Source organism: Candoia aspera, chromosome 2 (assembly GCF_035149785.1).
Source record: "Candoia aspera isolate rCanAsp1 chromosome 2, rCanAsp1.hap2, whole genome shotgun sequence".
Taxonomy (NCBI): Eukaryota; Metazoa; Chordata; class Lepidosauria; order Squamata; family Boidae; genus Candoia; species Candoia aspera.
The window spans coordinates 32385329-32405378 of NC_086154.1; the positions used below are offsets into that span (position 1 = coordinate 32385329).

The 20050-nt window shown below is 37.5% G+C and overlaps 1 protein-coding gene across 2 annotated transcripts in view; it reads right to left on the reverse strand.

Moving 5' to 3' along the window:
• LOC134489117 (contactin-3-like) overlaps positions 1 to 20050 on the reverse strand; it is a 157155-nt gene that overhangs the window by 65719 nt on the left and 71386 nt on the right. For both annotated transcript variants that reach the window (XM_063291599.1, XM_063291598.1), the window contains exons 3-5: positions 9331 to 9534; positions 8217 to 8319; positions 6743 to 6927 (exon numbers count right to left, since the gene is read on the reverse strand). In XM_063291599.1, coding sequence (XP_063147669.1) covers positions 6743 to 6927; positions 8217 to 8319; positions 9331 to 9534 — 492 coding nt within the window. The remainder of the gene's footprint in view (positions 1 to 6742; positions 6928 to 8216; positions 8320 to 9330; positions 9535 to 20050) is intronic.

The following is a 20050-nucleotide window of genomic DNA, read 5'->3' on the forward strand; positions in this document are numbered from 1 at the left end:
TTGAAGCCATGGTGTTCCCCATAGTAACATATGGTTGCGAGAGCTGGACCATAAGGAAGGCTGAGAGAAGGAAGATCGATGCTTTGGAACTGTGGTGTTGGAGGAAAATTCTGAGAGTGCCTTGGACTGCAAGAAGATCAAACCAGTCCATCCTCCAGGAAATAAAGCCAGACTGCTCACTTGAGGGAATGATATTAAAGGCAAAACTGAAGTACTTTGGCCACATAATGAGAAGCCAGGACACCCTGGAGAAGATGCTGATGCTAGGGAGAGTGGAAGGCAAAAGGAAGAGGGGCCGACCAAGGGCAAGGTGGATGGATGATATTTTAGAGGTGACAGACTCGTCCCTGGGGGAGCTGGGGGTGTTGACGACCGACAGGAAGCTCTGGCGTGGGCTGGTCCATGAAGTCACGAAGAGTCGGAAGCAACTAAATGAATAAACTACAAACAAGGTACATATTGTGGATCAGCAAGAAGTTAAACCAGAAAAAAGGAAATGCAAGCTATTCAACAGATACAACCTCCAATCTTCAATAAGGAAGTAACACCTCTGCTGGGAATTGTGGGATACTATGGATGATTTAAAACTCATTTTTCACCCAAGCAAAAGTCCTCATATTCGTAACTAAGAATAGTGAATTGAATAAAGCTCACTGAACTCTTGAGTGCGAAAGAATTAAATACTGCTTTGTATCCTTACCTTGTGTTAAGAGGGCCAAATTTTAATTTTCCATTTGTTTTACACATTGCTGCTTCCGATGTGGGGTTGGAGGTTCATTAGTTCAAGGGTTTCTAACACTTTAACTTTCAGAAAAAAACCCTTTCCAAGGGAAAAGTATATAGCACTACAGAGAAGAGGCTTATGAACTGAAGTAAGTGGTAAAAAGTCTTGTGGGGTTGTGGATTCTCATTAATCACAGACCTTCAGAAAAAATGAAAGACATCAGCAGAAGATCATGAACTGGTACCTTACCTTGCAACCACACAAACTTGTGGTGCAACATCAGATAGGCATACAGCACCAGGCTGCTGATTTTCTGTTTAGCTATGGAACTGACCCAGATATTGGTCTGTAACACAGATAACAATGACACCAGAGAAAGGCCTGGGGACTCTTCCCCAGCCCTTTTCTTTTTAAAAAAGGTGGGGTGTGTGGAAGTTACTCGATCATGGTTTTGCATTCCATGATGGATTCTTGCTGGCTGTAAGACATCCACAAAGAAAGCCCAGAGCTTTGTGCTAGTTAGCTGAGAGGAGGAGTTGAGAATAGCATTTAGTCTACTTTCTCACTGGAAGATGTTCCTAGTGGAGGCAAAAGGGCTATTGTAGTGGCCTAAGAGGTAGAACCCTAAAATTCCCAGACAACTTCTGGGAATAAGAACGGGAAGTAAACAGGAATATTGGCTTGCACAACCTCAGATAGATCTAGACAGTGATGGCTGCTGAAGGTTTATGAATTAAGAAAGAAAAATGTTGGCTGGTGATCCTGAGATACATGAAGCAGTTTTAATTCCTTAGAGACTGAAGACGACAGATCGAAAGTTTTACCACCCAGAGATAAGCCAGGTGCCAGACTTAGTGACAGAGAATTGGTAGGCCAGTATCTCCAAGCCTTTCTGGGATTCTAGATAGTAGTGGTTAAGAATATTTAGAAACAGAGAGAGATGTAGGCTGTTAAAATTTTTAATAGAAAAAAAAAATATTCTCTGCAAGGCTGCTTAACAAAGGCAAGTGGTTGCCCTTATTTTTTAAAAAAAATGCGGGTGGAGAAGCAATGGAATGCAGACTCCTATATTAATTCGTAAATTATGCTTGCAAAGCTTGGCTGGGAAATTAAAATAAGATGCTGGTTGTTCATTTAATAAAGAAAACATAGTCTAAAGTGGCATTTTGCACTGAGTTTTCTACTAAATCCTAAGAACCCACACAAAGCCTGATTTATAAATCTGATGGTCAGAAGCACCTTTTGATACACCAACTACATCCCTTCTTGAAAGAAAATGATCTTAAACCTGTGGATGGCACTTACCACCTCCAGCCATAACATTCTCTACATAGAGCTACCATTGCGTCTAGACTGGAAATTTTAATGGGCATTTCTGTTAGGAGACTCTATGGTTCTGTTCGCTTTATCCTTCCTGGTCATCAATGCTTGTTCTTTCCTTTTGACCTCTTATTAAAAGTTGTGACTTCTGTTCACTGTGGGTTTTTTTCCTTTTGTTCCCCTTTTAGCACATTTTGTTTCAGCTTTAGGGATCAGCCCTTTTCAGTTGACAGCCTGAAGACCTGCTGGTTAAGGCACACAACTCTCATAATCAGTGCCTGCATATTTTTCTGGGAAATATTCTCCTCTCAAAAATATTTTGGTTGTGTTTGAGCACCAGTTTCAGCATTTACTGCCTACCTATCTCGTTCCAGCTTTTACTTCTTTAGTTTATACTTTTACTTCTATATGAGTTTTATAAAAAAAAAAAAGCACACTAAGCTACATCAAATCAAAGATAATTTTTAAGTTGTATTCAAAAAACTTTTCATGGTTCATTAATCTTTCTCTTAACTTGCAACTTCAGAACATATCTCTGGTTCTATCTAATGCTGGCAGATTCCTGGCTGGAAAAGCAGAACCTTTTAGTATCTTCTTTGATCTACAGGTTCAAGTTAATCACAAAGAGAAATACTTTTTTTCCTGTGTATGTTCAATGTTAGTCATAACTATTATTATTTTTAAATGGATCACAAGCATGATCAGGTGTGACAAAGAAAAGATATGCATTATCGGTATATTATTTATGGACATGCATTGTTGAGGGAATATATTTTGAATGGAGTAATGTTAGGCATATAAGCACCTTTTTGAGATTCACTCAGGGATCATCTTCCCTGATCTCAGGACTCTGACATCCCAGTGCATGTTATTTATGTATCTTTTGCCTATGACTATCTGGAGCAGGGAAAAGTAAGTATCATCATCTACAGAATATAGGACTTTAGCATAGGTTTATTATGAATCTGTATGGTTTTAATAAAAGTGATCTGTACTGTATGTTTTTCTGTGTTTTGTTGAATAGATCAATATTCAACATACACATACAGTAGGTAAAGGTAAAGGTTTCCCTTGACGTAAAGTCCAGTCGTGTCCGACTCTAGGGGGCGGTGCTCATCTCCGTTTCAAAGCCTTGGAGCCGGCGTTGTCCATAGGACACTTCCGGGTCATGTGGCCAGCATGACTCACGGAACGCCGTTACCTTCCCGCCGAAGCGGTACCAATTAATCTACTCACATTTGCATGTTTTCGAACTGCTTGGTGTGCAGAAGCTGGGACGAGCAACGGGAGCTCACCCCGCCGCGCGGTTTCGAACCGCCGACCTTCCGATCGACAGCTCAGCGGTTTAACCCGCAGCGCCACCGCGTCCCCACACATACAGTACTCACACCAATTTTTGGCCAAGTTTGCAACTGCTGGGCAGTTAGTAGAATAAGTCCTTAAATTAATTCCTACACCTTTTGTATTGTCAGTTGAATTAATAATCTTTTTAATGCTGGTGTGATTTAATAATCTTATCTTTTATCATCTTTCATATACAAGATGGTAAATCTTGTGTATTAAAAGATTTAGGTCTGTATTACACTGCAGATATCAATGTAGCCATTAAATGCTTCTCAAGTATAGTTTTGACAGTCTCATTTACATTAAGCTGGGTTGATCTTCTATTCACAGAAAAATATTTGCAGTAATTTGAGGGGACAGGGGAAGCAGCACCAGCATTTTGGCATTTGCAGGTTGTATCTCAAAATCTTAAATATGAAATATGCTGATCTCCATAGTAACTTCTTACCAAAAGTGAAAAAAAATTGATATGGCCATTGTGTTGGAAGTTATTTGCAAATGCTAACTCAGAAGATTTCTAAGATGTGGTATTTCTCAATGTAACCAGTTATTATTTTGTGTGACAAGACAGTATCATCCTTAATTATAGGAAACTATCAATAAAGGTTCTCAGTATATGGAAGATGGAAAAACCTAACTGTCAAAGTAGAAACAGGCTGGTATTCTACAAGTGTTACTCAAACAAATGTCAAAGCAAGAAAAAAAATGAAACTGATTTATCCTGTGACATGAATTACAATTGAGGGCCAATAAAATAAACTATCACCTTAAGAAGGTACTACCTGGCATACAATAATACAAGTGAATCCCCAGTCAGTTTTTAGAGTTAACTAGCTAAGTTGCTAGTAAATTTATCGCTCGTAATTAATCTTAGTTGTATTGTATGATATATTATTATTTTAAGCAGCAGATGAACAATCTCATGTTATCTATTTAAAACAGCTGTGATTGGGAATGCTTTTCAGTTTCGTATCTTAAATTTATTTGTCTTAATTATTTTTCAATTTATAGAATACAAGGCAAGCTGCACTGCTATAACTGCATTTTTATAGAATAAAAATGTGATGAAAATATTCTTGTATGCCTTCCTTGTATTATGTATTTTCTTTCCAAATGGAAGTGAGACAATCCTTAACTTGCAGTTTTCACAAGGAAAATTATATCTTTGGGGAGTAATCTTTCATAAAAATTGCTAATTATCACTTAGCTAGTACTCCAGTTTTTGTTTTTTTTCAACAAAATCACAATATGCTTTGTTGGCATTCAGTGACTGCATATTTTAAAATATGCAAGAGGACTATCTTAGAGTGTCTACTTCATACAATGTATTACATATATTATTAAGCAATAATGAGTTGAAAAAATAGGAAGAAAGATGGCATCATGCCCTTATAATTTGCAAAGAAATATTTTAGAAAAAGCAGATCATGTAATAACCTTCTAAAGTTATTGAGAAAGTACAGTTTTTGCATTAAAACAAATAAGCAAATAAAATTCAAGTTTCAGATAATTAATTATTCAGTTGCAGCAGCTGATTTTAGTTTGTCATCCTTCTTTATAGGACTTTTACATTCTGTTTTTACCAACAGAGATTAAGTCTACCATACCCAGCAACACTAACTTCTTGAAAGCTGCCTATTAAAAGGTTATGATGCAGCAGGTAGCAAGGGCGTTGCCAGCACCAGACAAAACTTAATACCCTGAAGATGTTGACAACTGGATGGATGTTGAAGTCCTTGCTAGCAGAAGCAAGCAGAAGCAAATAATAAACTGAACATGTAGACAATTGGACTGAAGTAACCAATATTTTATTGTTTATTGTATTGTATTGTATTGTATTGTATTGCATTGCATTGCATTGCATTGCATTGCATTGCATTGCACTTTATTCATCTTGTATTTTATTTCGTCTGTTATACTGTGAGGCACCTAGGATCATTCTGGAGTTGGGTGGCACCTAAATCAATTAAGTTAACTATTCCAGGGATGGGTTGACACTGCTTTTGGATCTAGACCTTTAGTTACACCAGCCTGGAACTAGTAAAAGTATTTTTTTTCCCTACTGTCATTTTTCAGTAACAGAAAGAAAATGGAATGAGCTGTCAAACTGAAAGAATTAGCAAATTCACACCAATCAGTCAAAACTTCTGCCCTAGCCAGTTAAGGCAAATATGAGTTTGGAAGTGACAGGAGATCTACCAAGTTGCGCCCCAGGATATTATACAGGATAGTTTCTAATATTCATTGGGATGAGTATTAATTAAATAATTTACTGGGATACAGGAAATAATTTCCATGCACCGAAGACCTCAGTTTGGCAAATATAATTTTATTTACTGCATTCCTACCTTCAAGAAGATAGAGCTAGGTAATGTTACAAAAAAGTCCCCGATGTAAACTTCAATGCATTATGCTGCAATGGAGGCCTATCGCTAAAGTGACACAGTTTGCTTCTTGAATAAGTCAAGTTGCTCTTGGGATCTGAACAATGAGCTGTAATTAAAGCTAATATGTGATAGAAATATAGTATTTTCGTATAAAAACACAAAATATAAAAATACTACCAAATGCTACCAAAACTACACTTCAGACTTGGTCTTGCGTTGCCTCTGTTCCCATCATACCCATGCTAGAATAGGAAAAAACATGGGCATCTCCTCTAGAACCTATATTAAATCATATATAACATGCCTGTCAACTACAAACATTCTCAAGACAGGAAACAACAATTTAAATCAAGCTACCCAAATCAATAAAAATCAATAGAACTAAAACAAAATCCGAGTTATCATTGTAAGGCAGCCAGAGACAAAGAGAACCAAAAAAGTCACAACAGTTTGAACGTTTTTCTAAACAATCATTCCATTACAGCTCATTTAGAATGGGTCAAGATTACAAATATTTCAGATATCGGAATCCAGCCAACTGTACACTTTTGAAATCCAAGACATGATCTTTAGCTTAATTTCAAAGAATGCATAAGATGGGGTATATAAGACAGAAGACCTAGGCAAATAGGTCTTAATAGGCAGCGAATTAAGTGTCCTCACCATTCAAAGTGAACACATACACAGTTACATCACTCATACAACACACTTATCTTTATATCTCATTGCACAGTAACAGGGTTTTGGGCAGGTTCTGGAGAGACCAGGTTCAAACCCAGCCTCAACCACAGAACATCACAGAGTAACATTGGGCTGGTCACTTTCTCCGCTCAACTTTCTTCACAGGGTTTTGCGCTTGGAAAAGATGGCAAAGGCAGTGCCGCTCAACTGGACATTCCTTAATACTTTTAGAACTCTGAAATTATCTGGTTTCTTCATAAGATTTTTTTTTTTAAAAAATGCTTACCGTAATATGTAAGCCGCCCCTTTGCAACATTCTTCCCTCTAGTATTTTCAGTAATACACTCATAGAGACCAGCATCTTCTTGTTGGAAATTGGGAATTTCAATCATGCCATTGGATTTCCTCAACATTACTTTGCTTGGAAATGGCATCCCATCAGTTCTTCTCCAGTTAATTTGAGGAACTGGGCTACAACAAAATTAAATTAATTATTTTTAAGATTACGCTGTAAATTATTATCTGACTGAAAGAAAAAAGCAAAACTTCACGTGAGTTACACATTAGAAAAATTTACAGTATTTGGAATGTTTTTGGAAGATAATTGTCAGCTAATTGTTTAAATCTGCCCAGCAGTGAGTTTTTCTATTTCCAGACAGGCTTCTTCAATTCTTCAAGAAGATGGAGTGAAAACATAATTTAAATCTCTCTTCCCATCTACTACATTACGGATGGAACGAAGGAAAGGAGGAAGGGGAAAAAAAAACTGTAGACTGTGAGATTTTTTTTATCAATGTCAGTACCCCTACAATGTCCATATGGCCTGACTAGTATGCCATTTTCTGTATCACCTGCTACTCCTTGAGTAGCCATGTTATGCTTATTTTAACTATTTTTAAACATAGTTGTCACTGAATAATTGACTATCACCCCCAGCCTTAGCGCCTTGATCCAATCCCAGCTATACAGCTAGCGATACAGAAATTTTCATTAGAAGCATGATAAAGATCTTTAGAAGCTGGTTTCACTTTCTCCTTGATCAACACAGTAAAATCTTCTGTGCTTATTATTACTAAGGACTTCCCTAGTAGTCCTTCTATTGACCTGGTCCCAAGAATGAACTATGCTAATAAATTGGGAGACAGTTTGGTCTAGCGGTTAAGGCAACGGGCTAGAAACCAGGAGACTATGAGTTCTAGTCCTACCTTAGGCATGAAAGCCGGCTGTCACTCTCTCAGCCCAACTCACCTCACAGGGTTGTTGTTGTGGGGAAAATAGGAGGAGGAAGGAGTATTAGGTACGTTTGCCACCTTGAGTTATTTATAAGAATAATAAAGGTGGGATAGAAAATAAATAAACGAACTTTTCAGTTTTTCATTTGTCAAATCTCCTAATATGCACTGTTTCCAGTTCTAATTTTCCTTCCATCAGCAAACTTCTCTGAATATTTATTGATCAAACAGACATTTGGCCAATATTACGCATTATCATAGCTTTTTGATATCTCATTAATCTATGTAAACCAGATTCAAGATACTGTCACATAAAATTCATATTAAACACACAGTATGAAATCTATGTGCATTTCTTATTATGATTATGATCTAGAATAATTATATGATAAGTAGTCCATTCATAAAAGGTTCTTCAGTTTGTAATCCAGTATCACTTCCCTTAAAAATGATTAAAATAAGTACATCGTATGCTACAGCATGTTCTATATCCAATTCTTTCTATACAAATGAAATACATATACTTACTTTCCAAGGGCAAAGCATTCTAGATTTACAGTTGATCCTTTAGCAGCAGGAAGTGTTTCAGGAAACTGAACTTCTATTTTGGGTTCATATTCCCCCATGACACCTGTTATTCCAGAAAAGGGAAAAAAAGAGGATAGAATCTTAACACCCTGAACAGCAGCTGTATAAGAGGTGGATTACCACTTCCATAGCCACTGCTTTTACACTAACCTCTCATCCCTTGATTGACAGCTGACCTGACTCAACATGTCAACTTTTCCTGATACTTCAAGTATCTCCTTTTAACATTAGAAAATGTAGTATAATGTAAGAACATAGAGAATGTAGCAGAACATAACAATTAGCCAGGTAATTCCGAAACCTATATGTTGCATTAAAACTGCTTCTTGATATTTCATGCATGCACAGACACATCTGCCTATAAAAATGAAATAGCAGCACAACTCTGATGAACTGTTACAGACCTTGATTAAGATTTTGGGTGAGTGAAAAAGTAATTTATTATACATGTAGGAATAACAGCTAGAAAAGCCATGATCAGTATACAGTCCTTTGGTTTATGGAAATGTGCATCTGGGTATCTCTGAATTCCTTTAACAATTTGTGTTGTAACTATGGTTGGAGTGAGGGGAGAAAGATATACTGAAGATAGATTAAGGAAGGCCCTCCCTTTCTATGAACAAGGAAAATAAGTAAAAAAACAAACCATGGAGTTGGCATACTTATTTTCATTCCACATGATCCCATTCCTGTTCCACACCTTTACACTGGTAGTATAGTTGACAGGTGATGTTTCATCTGCTGCACTCTATCGTTCTTAACTCTGTCATTCTTAACTCTATCAAGTTAATTGGTTATAGTAAAATAACTGTGACTGTTACACACAGTGAAAAGTTCTACACTTAATTATACATGCTAAAGTTGAAGTTGTTTATACATAGGAACAAGAAAAGGAGGTGCAATCACATTAGCTAGGGAAAAAAAAACAGTAAACGTTATGGCAATTTACAGAATGTGTTTAAAAACTATATATAACACAATTGTGCTTCCCAAAAATATAGGTATGCAATAAACCAAATACAGTTGGCTACATCACATTAGTATAAATGCATACCATCAGTCCGTAGCACCAAAGGTGTTGGTGACCCAAGGATGCTGGTGTTAGTTATGGCACTGGTCACAACACAGGTGTAATTTCCTACATCAGATGGCTCTACTTTGGCTATGTAGAGATGCCCAGTTTCCTGAGAAACAAATCTCCGACTATCTTCTTGCACAAATGTTGGGTATTCATTGAAGATCCAAGCATAGGAAAGTTCTGAAAATAATAAGTGAAAATATATATGCATCATTCCATCGCAAAATATGTACTTGTAAGATACTAAATCTGAACATTACCTACTTGCAAAGGATTATGGCCCATATCAAATGTAATAATTTATTAAGTGGACAATTTCATGCATCTTTCTCCAGTTTTTAAAAATAAGGATTGTCTCCTAATGTAACTTTAGAACACTTTTTAAAAAAAAAATATTTCTTCATAAGACCAGGCACCCATACTTATCTCAATATTTGTTCATTCAACACTTATCACAAGAAGATGGCAATGGAGCAGCAGCTTCCCTGCTGAGTTCCTTATGATCTTTTATTTGTCTAGGCAAATAACCTAGCTACATATCTTAATTTTTATCCTATTTTATTTAATAAACACATTCTCTGAAAGAGATATTCTAAATCTAAATAAGTTCCTAAAGCCTCATAAAGCCTTCAGATATGATAGATTGACACTGAAACAATGGGAAAGAACAAGAGGAAAAGCCCAGGCTCACATACCCTTCCTAACCCAACAAACCAGCCAATAATTGATGACGTGATGGACAGGAAAACTTTGAGTAAAAAATAATAGCAAAACAAATTCTATCACCCCATTCCTACCCATGCCTACCCTTACCAGTTTTGAAATCTTGAAATGGGATCTGGAAACAGAATTTGCAAAAACTACAACTATTGCACTTTTTCTGTACTATGCATGAAGAATCAAACCATCTGACTGAATCTCTGTCCTTTTTAGCCTCTTCCACTGCTAATACATTTTTGATGAGGAAAGAGCAAGTCAAGCAATCGCCAAAGGAATTCACAACAGGCTTTGATGCTGGACAGTCCCTATTAACTGCACAAACTGTAATTTCAATTTTTGAATATTTAACTTCTATAAATACAAAGGTGGACTCCTTAAAAACAGCCTTGAAACTTTCGTGCAAAGTTATGCAAATAAGATAGTAGCCTGTACAGTAACTTAAACACTTATCACAAAATACATATTGAAGCTCAGGAGAGAAGTAAAGGAAATGAAAACCCAATTTTCACCTATACCAGATAACTTCCAAAATACTATCACACAGATTGCAATATATGGGATATGAAATCATGTGATATATCTACCTTCTGTATGAAGTGCCTGAGATACAGTGAAAATAAACGCTTATTAGCTAAAACCCCTCATACTTACAATAAATACAAACCTAATAGAGACTATGTACTATTATGGTTATAGTTTCCTTACGAAACACATGTTCTGAATGCTCAGGACCACAAAAACCAAAAACTAAGTCCCAAACCCCCAAACTCTTCCCAACAAACGAAGAGAATATTTGTAGCTCAGGGTTGAACTGAGCATCCTAAACTAAGCCAAATCCAAAAACGCCAGAGAATTCCTGGAAGCCTGGCACTCAGACAAAGCAGCCATCAACAGACACATAGAGGTAAACAACATTTACATATCAATCAAAAGAGACAATAGAAAAGCCAAAAGACCAGTACACTCCCTTGCCATCAAGCAACACCCAGATATGCAAAAATCAACACCGGGATTACCACCAGATGAACCATCAAACAGCACAATACACCCTAATCAAGGAACTATTAACTCAGTCAATCAACCAAGCAGCAAACAACAGCCCAATCAAGGAACTCCCAAGGAGAGAACAACACCCCTACCAACACAAGCAGGGCAAGCCACAGTATATAAACTGAGAGCAAGGCCCACTCCCTCTTCGCACTGAAGATGTTGCCTAGTCTGGCAATGAAACGTCTGCAAGAAAACAACGAGGCTCAGAGAGCACCAAGGACTCTTCCCAACAAATTTCTCCACCCCAAACCCAAAGTACACCCTCTCATCTCATTTCCAAAGCATGATCTGATTGACTTTCTAGCTCTTGAACAACTATCATGTGTTTATGAACTTTTACTTCGCTTGTGTTAATGTCTGAATTAACAGGTAAACCGAACTATATTTTGCCCTTAAAATAATGGAGTTTGGCTTCATATTTTTTGTCCAAATATAAGGTGAAAAACCACACACCCACTGCGTCTAGAAAACTATTTGCAGCTACAAAGAAAAAAATCATTCAATAAACTATCACTATCTTCAAGGAAAAATAATGTTTGGTGTGTATTTTTGAGGTTTGTATTCTTTTACTGTATTATTTATTTCAAGTTAGGGTAATCTTTACAGTTCTTTTCTTGATATAATGGAGGTGAAATAGTTGTTCAAGCTATATTATTAGGATTATACATCAATCACAGATCTTGCTGATCCACGTAGGTAATTTACAAATCTTCCCAGTAGATCTTTCTGAAATGTTAATACCTGATTGTTCTCAGAGAAATTATGTGTAGAGGCTTTTGAGTCTGGCTCCATTTTTTAAAACAATTATGTGCCTTTGAATTTGAAAGAATAGTTGTCTCTGCCTGCCTAATTTCAGATTGGTAACTGCAGGTGTTTTTCTGCAAAGGGAATATCCTTGATTTGTGCTCTTGTTAAACAAGTGATTTGAATAGCCAAATACCAAACTATTTTTGAATGTGATGTGCTATAAAAATCATGTATTGGTGAGAAATTTTAAGTACATACTAGGTTAAATGGAATATACAGTATTTTGAGTATGAAGTACCAGATTTACACAAATAATCAAAATTATGAAATTTAAAAGATGTTAATAATTGGAGCTGAATGGCATCCTTTGTTCTTGCTATAAAAACATTTAAACAATTTAAATATTTAATTTACCATCCTTTTTAAAAAAAAATTCTGGTGGTTTATAATAATACAACTATTAAAATGGAATCACAATAAAACCATAAAACATGAACAAGCTCAAATATGATAAACACTTAAAACATAATCCAAGCCATGCTAACAGTATCTGTAAGAATAGAAAGAGTTTTCCATAAATCATAACTTTTATTATTGTCAGCTGCCTAGAGCCACTGGTCTGCGATGGGTTGCTATATAAATTAAATAAACAAACAAACTAATAACAATGTCAGTGTCATTACATAGCTAAGACCTCATCTCAGTCAAAAGCTCTTTTTTAGGTGAAAACCTCATATCCAACCCATTTTATCCTGCAAACAGTTTGGTATGAAACATTATTTTTTCAGGTATATGGCTTTCAGTACAATTAATTAAGAGTTTTAAAAGAAGAAACCAGATCTTTAAATTGAGTCCAGAACTAGAGTGGGATAGGTGGTCCCTTGACCTTAAGAGGAATGAGGCACTGATGATCAGAATAGAATGACTTTGAAATATTAGAAGTATTAGAGGACACAGCCTTCAGCAAAGGATCGTTACCTTGTCATGGTGCTGGAGCTTGAGCACCTCAATGATGCCATGAACTAAACCGTGAAGGGCCACCCAAGACGGGAAGGTCATGACAGAGAGGTCAGACTAAATGCGATCCCTGGGGAAGGTAATGGCAACCCATCCCAGTATTCTTGCCCTGAAAACTAAATGGATCAGTACAACCAGAGATATGTCGGTATACCATCGGAAGATGAGACCCCCAGGTCGGAAGATGGTCAAAATGCTACTGGGGAGGAACAGAGGATGAGTTCAACTAGCCCCAGACGTGATGACGCAGCTAGCTCAAAGCCGAAAGGACGGCTAGCGGCCGACGGTGCTGGTGGTGAACGGCAAATCCGATGTTCTAAGGATCAACACACCATTGGAACCTGGAATGTAAGATCTATGAGCCAGGGCAAATTGGATGTGGTTATTGGTGAGATGTCAAGATTAAAGATAGACATTTTGGGCGTCAGTGAACTGAAATGGACTGGAATGGGCCACTTCACATCAAATGACCACCAGATCTACTACTGTGGACAAGAGGACCACAGAAGAAATGGAGTAGCCTTCATAATTAATAGTCAAGTGGCTAAAGCAGTGCTTGGATACAACCCAAAAAACGATAGAATGATCTCAATTCGAATTCAGGGCAAGCCATCTAACATCACAGTGATCCAAATATACGCCCCAACCACAGATGCTGAAGAAGCTGAAGTAGAGCAGTTCTATGAGGATCTGCAGCACCTACTGGACAACACGCCTAAAAGAGATGTTATTTTCATCACAGGAGACTGGAATGCTAAGGTGGGCAGTCAAATGACACCTGGAATTACAGGTAAGTATGGCCTGGGAGAACAAAATGAAGCAGGACATAGGCTGATAGAATTTTGCCAAGACAATTCACTCTGCATAACAAACACTCTCTTCCAACAACCTAAGAGACGGCTTTATACATGGACTTCACCAGATGGACAACACCGAAATCAGATTGACTACATCCTTTGCAGCCAAAGGTGGCGGACATCTGTACAGTCGGTAAAAACAAGGCCTGGAGCTGACTGTAGTTCAGGTCACGAACTTCTTCTTGCACAATTTAGGATCAGACTAAAGAGATTAGGGAAGACCCACAGATCAGCTAGGTATGAGCTCACTAATATTCCTAAGGAATATGCAGTGGAGGTGAAGAATAGATTTCAGGGACTGGACTTAGTAGATAGGGTCCCGGAAGAACTATGGACAGAAGCTCGCAGCATTGTTCAGGAGGTGGCAACAAAATACATCCCAAAGAAAGAGAAAACCAAGAAGGCAAAATGGCTGTCTGCTGAGACACTAGAAGTAGCCCAAGAAAGAAGGAAAGCAAAAGGCAACAGTGATAGGGGGAGATATGCCCAATTAAATGCAAAATTCCAGAGGTTAGCCAGAAGAGATAAGGAATTATTTTTCAACAAGCAATGCGCGGAAGTGGAAGAAGACAATAGAATAGGAAGGACAAGAGACCTCTTCCAGAAAATTAGAAACATTGGAGGTAAATTCCAGGCCAAAATGGGTATGATCAAAAACAAAGATTGCAAGGACCTAACAGAAGAAGAAGAAATCAAGAAAAGGTGGCAAGAATATACAGAAGACCTGTATAGGAAGGATAACAATATCGGGGATAGCTTTGACGGTGTGGTCAGTGAGCTAGAGCCAGACATCCTGAAGAGTGAGGTTGAGTGGGCCTTAAGAAGCATTGCTAATAACAAGGCAGCAGGAGACGACGGCATCCCAGCTGAACTGTTCAAAATCTTGCAAGATGATGCTGTCAAGGTAATGCATGCTATATGCCAGCAAATTTGGAAAACACAAGAATGGCCATCAGATTGGAAAAAATCAACTTATATCCCCATACCAAAAAAGGGAAACACTAAAGACTGTTCAAACTATCGAACAGTGGCACTCATTTCACATGCCAGTAAGGTAATGCTCAAGATTCTGCAAGGTAGACTTCAGCAGTTCATGGAGCAAGAATTGCCAGATGTACAAGCTGGGTTTAGAAAAGGCAGAGGAACTAGGGACCAAATTGCCAATATCCGCTGGATAATGGAAAAAGCCAGGGAGTTTCAGAAAAACATCTATTTCTGTTTTATTGACTATTCTAAAGCCTTTGACTGTGTGGACCATAACAAATTGTGGCAAGTTCTTAGTGGTATGGGGATACCAAGTCATCTTGTATGCCTCCTGAAGAATCTGTATAACGACCCAGTAGCAACAGTAAGAACAGACCACGGAACAACGGACTGGTTTAAGATTGGGAAAGGAGTACAGCAGGGCTGTATACTCTCACCCTACCTATTCAACTTGTATGCAGAACACATCATGTGACATGCTGGGCTTGAGGAATCCAAGGCTGGAGTTAAAATTGCTGGAAGAAACATTAACAATCTCAGATATGCAGATGATACCACTTTGATGGCTGAAAGCGAAGAGGAACTGAGGAGCCTTATGATGAAGGTGAAAGAAGAAAGTGCAAAAGCTGGTTTGCAGCTAAACCTCAAAAAAACCAAGATTATGGCCACCAGCTTGATTGATAACTGGCAAATAGAGGGAGAAAATGTAGAAGCAGTGAAAGACTTTGTATTCCTACAAAGGTGCGAAGATTACTGCAGATGCTGACTGCAGTCAGGAAATCAGAAGACGCTTAATCCTTGGGAGAAGAGCAATGACAAATCTCGATAAAATAGTTAAGAGCAGAGACATCACACTGACAACAAAGGTCCGCATAGTTAAAGCAATGGTGTTCCCCGTAGTAACATATGGCTGCGAGAGCTGGACCATAAGGAAGGCTGAGAGAAGGAAGATTGATGCTTTTGAACTGTGGTGTTGGAGGAAAGTTCTGAGAGTGCCTTGGACTGCAAGAAGATCAAACCAGTCCATCCTCCAGGAAATAAAGCCAGACTGCTCACTTGAGGGAATGGTATTAAAGGCAAAACTGAAATACTTTGGCCACATAATGAGAAGACAGGACACCCTGGAGAAGATACAGCTATGAATGTTGTAAGTGCTCTCTTTAGGCATAATATTCTGCTATTCATTATGTATGTCATCACCTGTGTCAAGATATTCTTTAGTTGCCAATTTGGCTAGTATGTATGTGTGCATGTCTATGTATATGTGTGGGTCTGTGTGTGTATGTATGTGTGTGTATGTGTATATATAGAGAGGGGGGGATGTCATCTAATCATGGACACCTAGATGATAAAAATATGTGCCTTGCAATGCCACAAACACGAACACTGGCCTTACATATTGTGTCCTGACATTGGATGCAATTATAGAAGTCGTGGGCTCTGCGTCATGTCATCACAACACATTTTGCCACTTCCCCTCCCTCTCCCCCTTGGGCATTAGTGCATCTAATCATTTGCTCAGCAACAACATTTCTTGGTCCACTTCTGTCTGGCTGTCAGTATAATGATTTCCTAGCAGGAGAGGCGTTCTAGATGAATGGTCCCAGCTAAAATTTTAGCAGCTATACAATAATTGATGTACTACAGCTGTTCCACCTAAACCTCTCTTAGGTTAAACAAAATCTAAAGAGTATTCCTGTTTTGAATAAATATTAAGGTTATAAACAAATCTGCAGTTATCTTTTCTAGCTTGTGCTATGATTCAGTGACAAAGAAAAATAGTTACAAATCTATCATTAATAATGCTTTATGTCAGGCCCATAACTTCCCCCCCCCTCAATTGTTTCATAGGAAGATGCCTAAGAGGATGCCAGTTTGGCTAAAATAAATTTTTCTAGCACCTGTTAAAAGTTCCTCCTCAGCATGAGCACTGTGACATTTACAGTGGTACAAACTGATACTAATAATACTTGGATGAGCATCTTCTGCTGCAAGAGATGATGAGCCTTGGAAAATAAATAACATGAATCTGGTTACGAACAGGTAAGCAAGAAAGGCATCAAAGAAAACATATATCCTTATCTATACTGTGAACAAATCTTAAAATTCCTAGGTCTTACACACACCACATAGGAATAGTTAGGACAGGGAAATTACTCCCTCTTCCAGTTGTGATTAACTGTAGGGGGGAGGATCAGAAGTATTCCAGAGTTGAAAGCCTCCAATGGGATACAACCTGATGGAATGACCTTTTCATCCACTGACTCCAAAACTACTTTATTTTCCATGGATGTTCCATTATCAGTACCCCTAGTATAGCAATTTCAGATGGGGTAACTGATTTACTCTACTGAAATAAAAGGGGAGAAACAAGAGGAAAAACAATACACCAGGAGTCTTGCCCTCATTTCTTACCTTGGCAAATACATGCCGAAAGACTTTTTCAAAGTATCAACAGATGAGGTACTATTTTTCAACTTTTAACTCCATTTAGGGCTGCAATGGAAGCTTTAATTTTATACACACTTATATGAGAGTAAGTCTTAGGATGATAAATAGCAGGGAAGAAAAAATCATAAACTGGTGGCAAATTACTAGGTGGTTATCAAGGTCACCTTTCATTTCCTGAAATTGTTAAACTATTTTTAAATTAGTCTGTAGAAATCCCGAACCTTTGTAGTGAACTGTAGGTTTGTATGTATATACAGTGTGTAGATGAATTTAGTCACCATTTTGCACTTGATGTTCTTTATGTTCTATACTAAAACCAAGTAGCACCCATTAAGCCAGAAAACTGCCATTCTTGCACATGTTTATTTGAAAGTAAGTTTACTATATTCCATGAAAGAGCACACATTTAGGTTTCTCTGCCATTTCCATTTATCTCAAATTTTCATTGATTCTCTTGGAAAGAGGGCACTATGTTCCTTCTGTAACCTACCACAAGAATTTAATTTTATTTTGACAGAGTCCAAGCAAAATAGGATTATTTTCCAATAAATATGTATTAAATATCTTGCTACACAGATTTTGTTTATTCTATTCACCCCTTTCTAGAGATATTACTTGAAGAAAAATAAACTTTCCCCTGTCAGTTATACTTCTTCAGATGATTCCCCAGTAATGATTCTTAACAATATCCTGGGAACTATTCCTCCAACTCAGACATTCTTTAAAGTAGAAGGCATGAAGTTATGTGTTATTTTGTGTTCAGAACTCATTTCAACCTAGTGCTTTTTTCTGTTAACTCATAATTTACTTAATACTTCTTTTCATTTGGATACCAGACAGTCACAGGCAATTGTGGGGTATGGAAGAGAGGAGGAGCAAATTACAAATGGTACATAGCATCATCATGATGAACACTGCCCTTTATGTACTTGCGTGTCAGATATACAGTAAGTACAAAAGGGTAAAGCTTGTGTTGTGATGGAGCAACACACTGTAACAAACACTTGGGTTCATGGGAAATACAACATACACATCGAACATACACATTCAAAAACCTCCTTGTAAATTTTTAAAATTAAATTAACAGAGATAGTTTTAATTTCAGGCATCTAAAGCAATTTCTTCAGTATTTTATTATGACAGTTAAACAAGCATGATTTCTTCCCTCACACCCTCCTCCCTTCTCAGCCTTAACTACAAAGGAATAGGATTGTGGCAGTGATTTATTGCTACTTGTGCCAACAAATCCAAATTAACTGTTTCTCTCCAAGTAATGTAGACAGCTCAAACTTGTGGTTATTTAGGTTTATAGTATTTTTGTACAGCCCCCTTCCTGCTTAGAGATAAACAAGGGTGTTAATTATGCTGCTTGGCATTCTCTCTTGGTCTGATAGGACCTGGCCTTCTTTTTTCAGCCTCTCCCAAGGCCATCTGCACTAAGAAGGTATGTCCCTCACCAACCATTTGTCCTATTTTGTTGATTTCTCTAGACGTCACCCAGGAACATTTCAGGAGTATCGCCTTTGGCTCCTCTGAAACAAAAAAACTTTTCAGCAGCCAACACTTCCTAGAATCCATTTTAGTTAATCAGGCACTCCTCCCTTCTTTCCTAAAGTTCTTCCTTCAAGTCTAGACAGCTTTGCTTAGTCCAGTATTATCTGTCTTACAGTGTCCAAGCAGAAACATTAAAAAAACAAACTTCCTTTTCATATACCTTTATACCAGCACATATGTATGGAATGTATATGTAAAAATATTGCATTTTTGCATCAATTTACAAGCACTTTGTACTTGTACCTCTTCCCATTCATATGATGCTGGACTATAAATATTATAGATGTACTATGTGAAAGCAATGGACAAGCAGGTCTCTTTTCTATTAGTTCAAAACTAAGCAATTTGCTTCCTCATTACTGATTCCTCAGCAGATGTGACTAGATGAAAACATTAGGAAAATCTGTTTTGTGCTTTAGGAAAAGTTCAAACAGAATATATAAAATAACCTAAGAAATCAGTATTATTTCAAAGACTGCCACTCAGCTCAGGAATTGTAATAATCCATTTGGCTCAGGAATGTAAAGCCCCTATATACAGTATCTTAATCTCAAAACCCTTGGAAACAGACTTTGGACTATCATTTTACATTAAAAATATCTGTCATTTTCTCCATGTATAATCTGGAATTCAATGTTATGAATCAAGGGTGGTGTGAAATAAGAGAAGAAATCTGTGACAGATCCGCCTGACACTAGCCCCAGTATAAATTTAGCATGGACTTGCTTATACATTAGGTTATCAGAACAGATAATGCACATATAGGAGAAGCAGCAAACATAATCTGGGGATAGATTCTAGTCTCCACATCAGGATACACTACTGGAGAATTTGGCAGTTTTGTAGTATCTGACCAACTGTGGAAAACTGCCAGCATCGTGTTTTCTCCTCTTTCTCTTTCTCTCTTACTATTTAAGAAATGTAAGATTTGACAATTAATCAACCAGTCATTCCTTTCAAACTAAATCTGTGCAATGTTACCTTCTGTATGTGTATTTTAGCAGCCCTGTAAGTTTTCAGCACTTCCACAACAGTCATTTATAGAAAAAGAAAAGAAAACAAGGACAGGTGGAACTTGTAATCTTGTAACAGAAAAGCTGATAGGTTGAATGTCCCTTGTTGTTTTGAGTTATGCTAAATTCAGAATGGTAATTTTTTACCAAACACCTTCATTTATTTGGTCTTACTGATGAACAAAATGTCCATTTAGTGTTTTCTACAACTGGGAGGATCTGATAGATTAGTCCTCTTTTATCTTATTCCTGAGATAATTGCTCCAGACTAACAGCATCATTCAAGGTGTTAGGCCCTGTTCC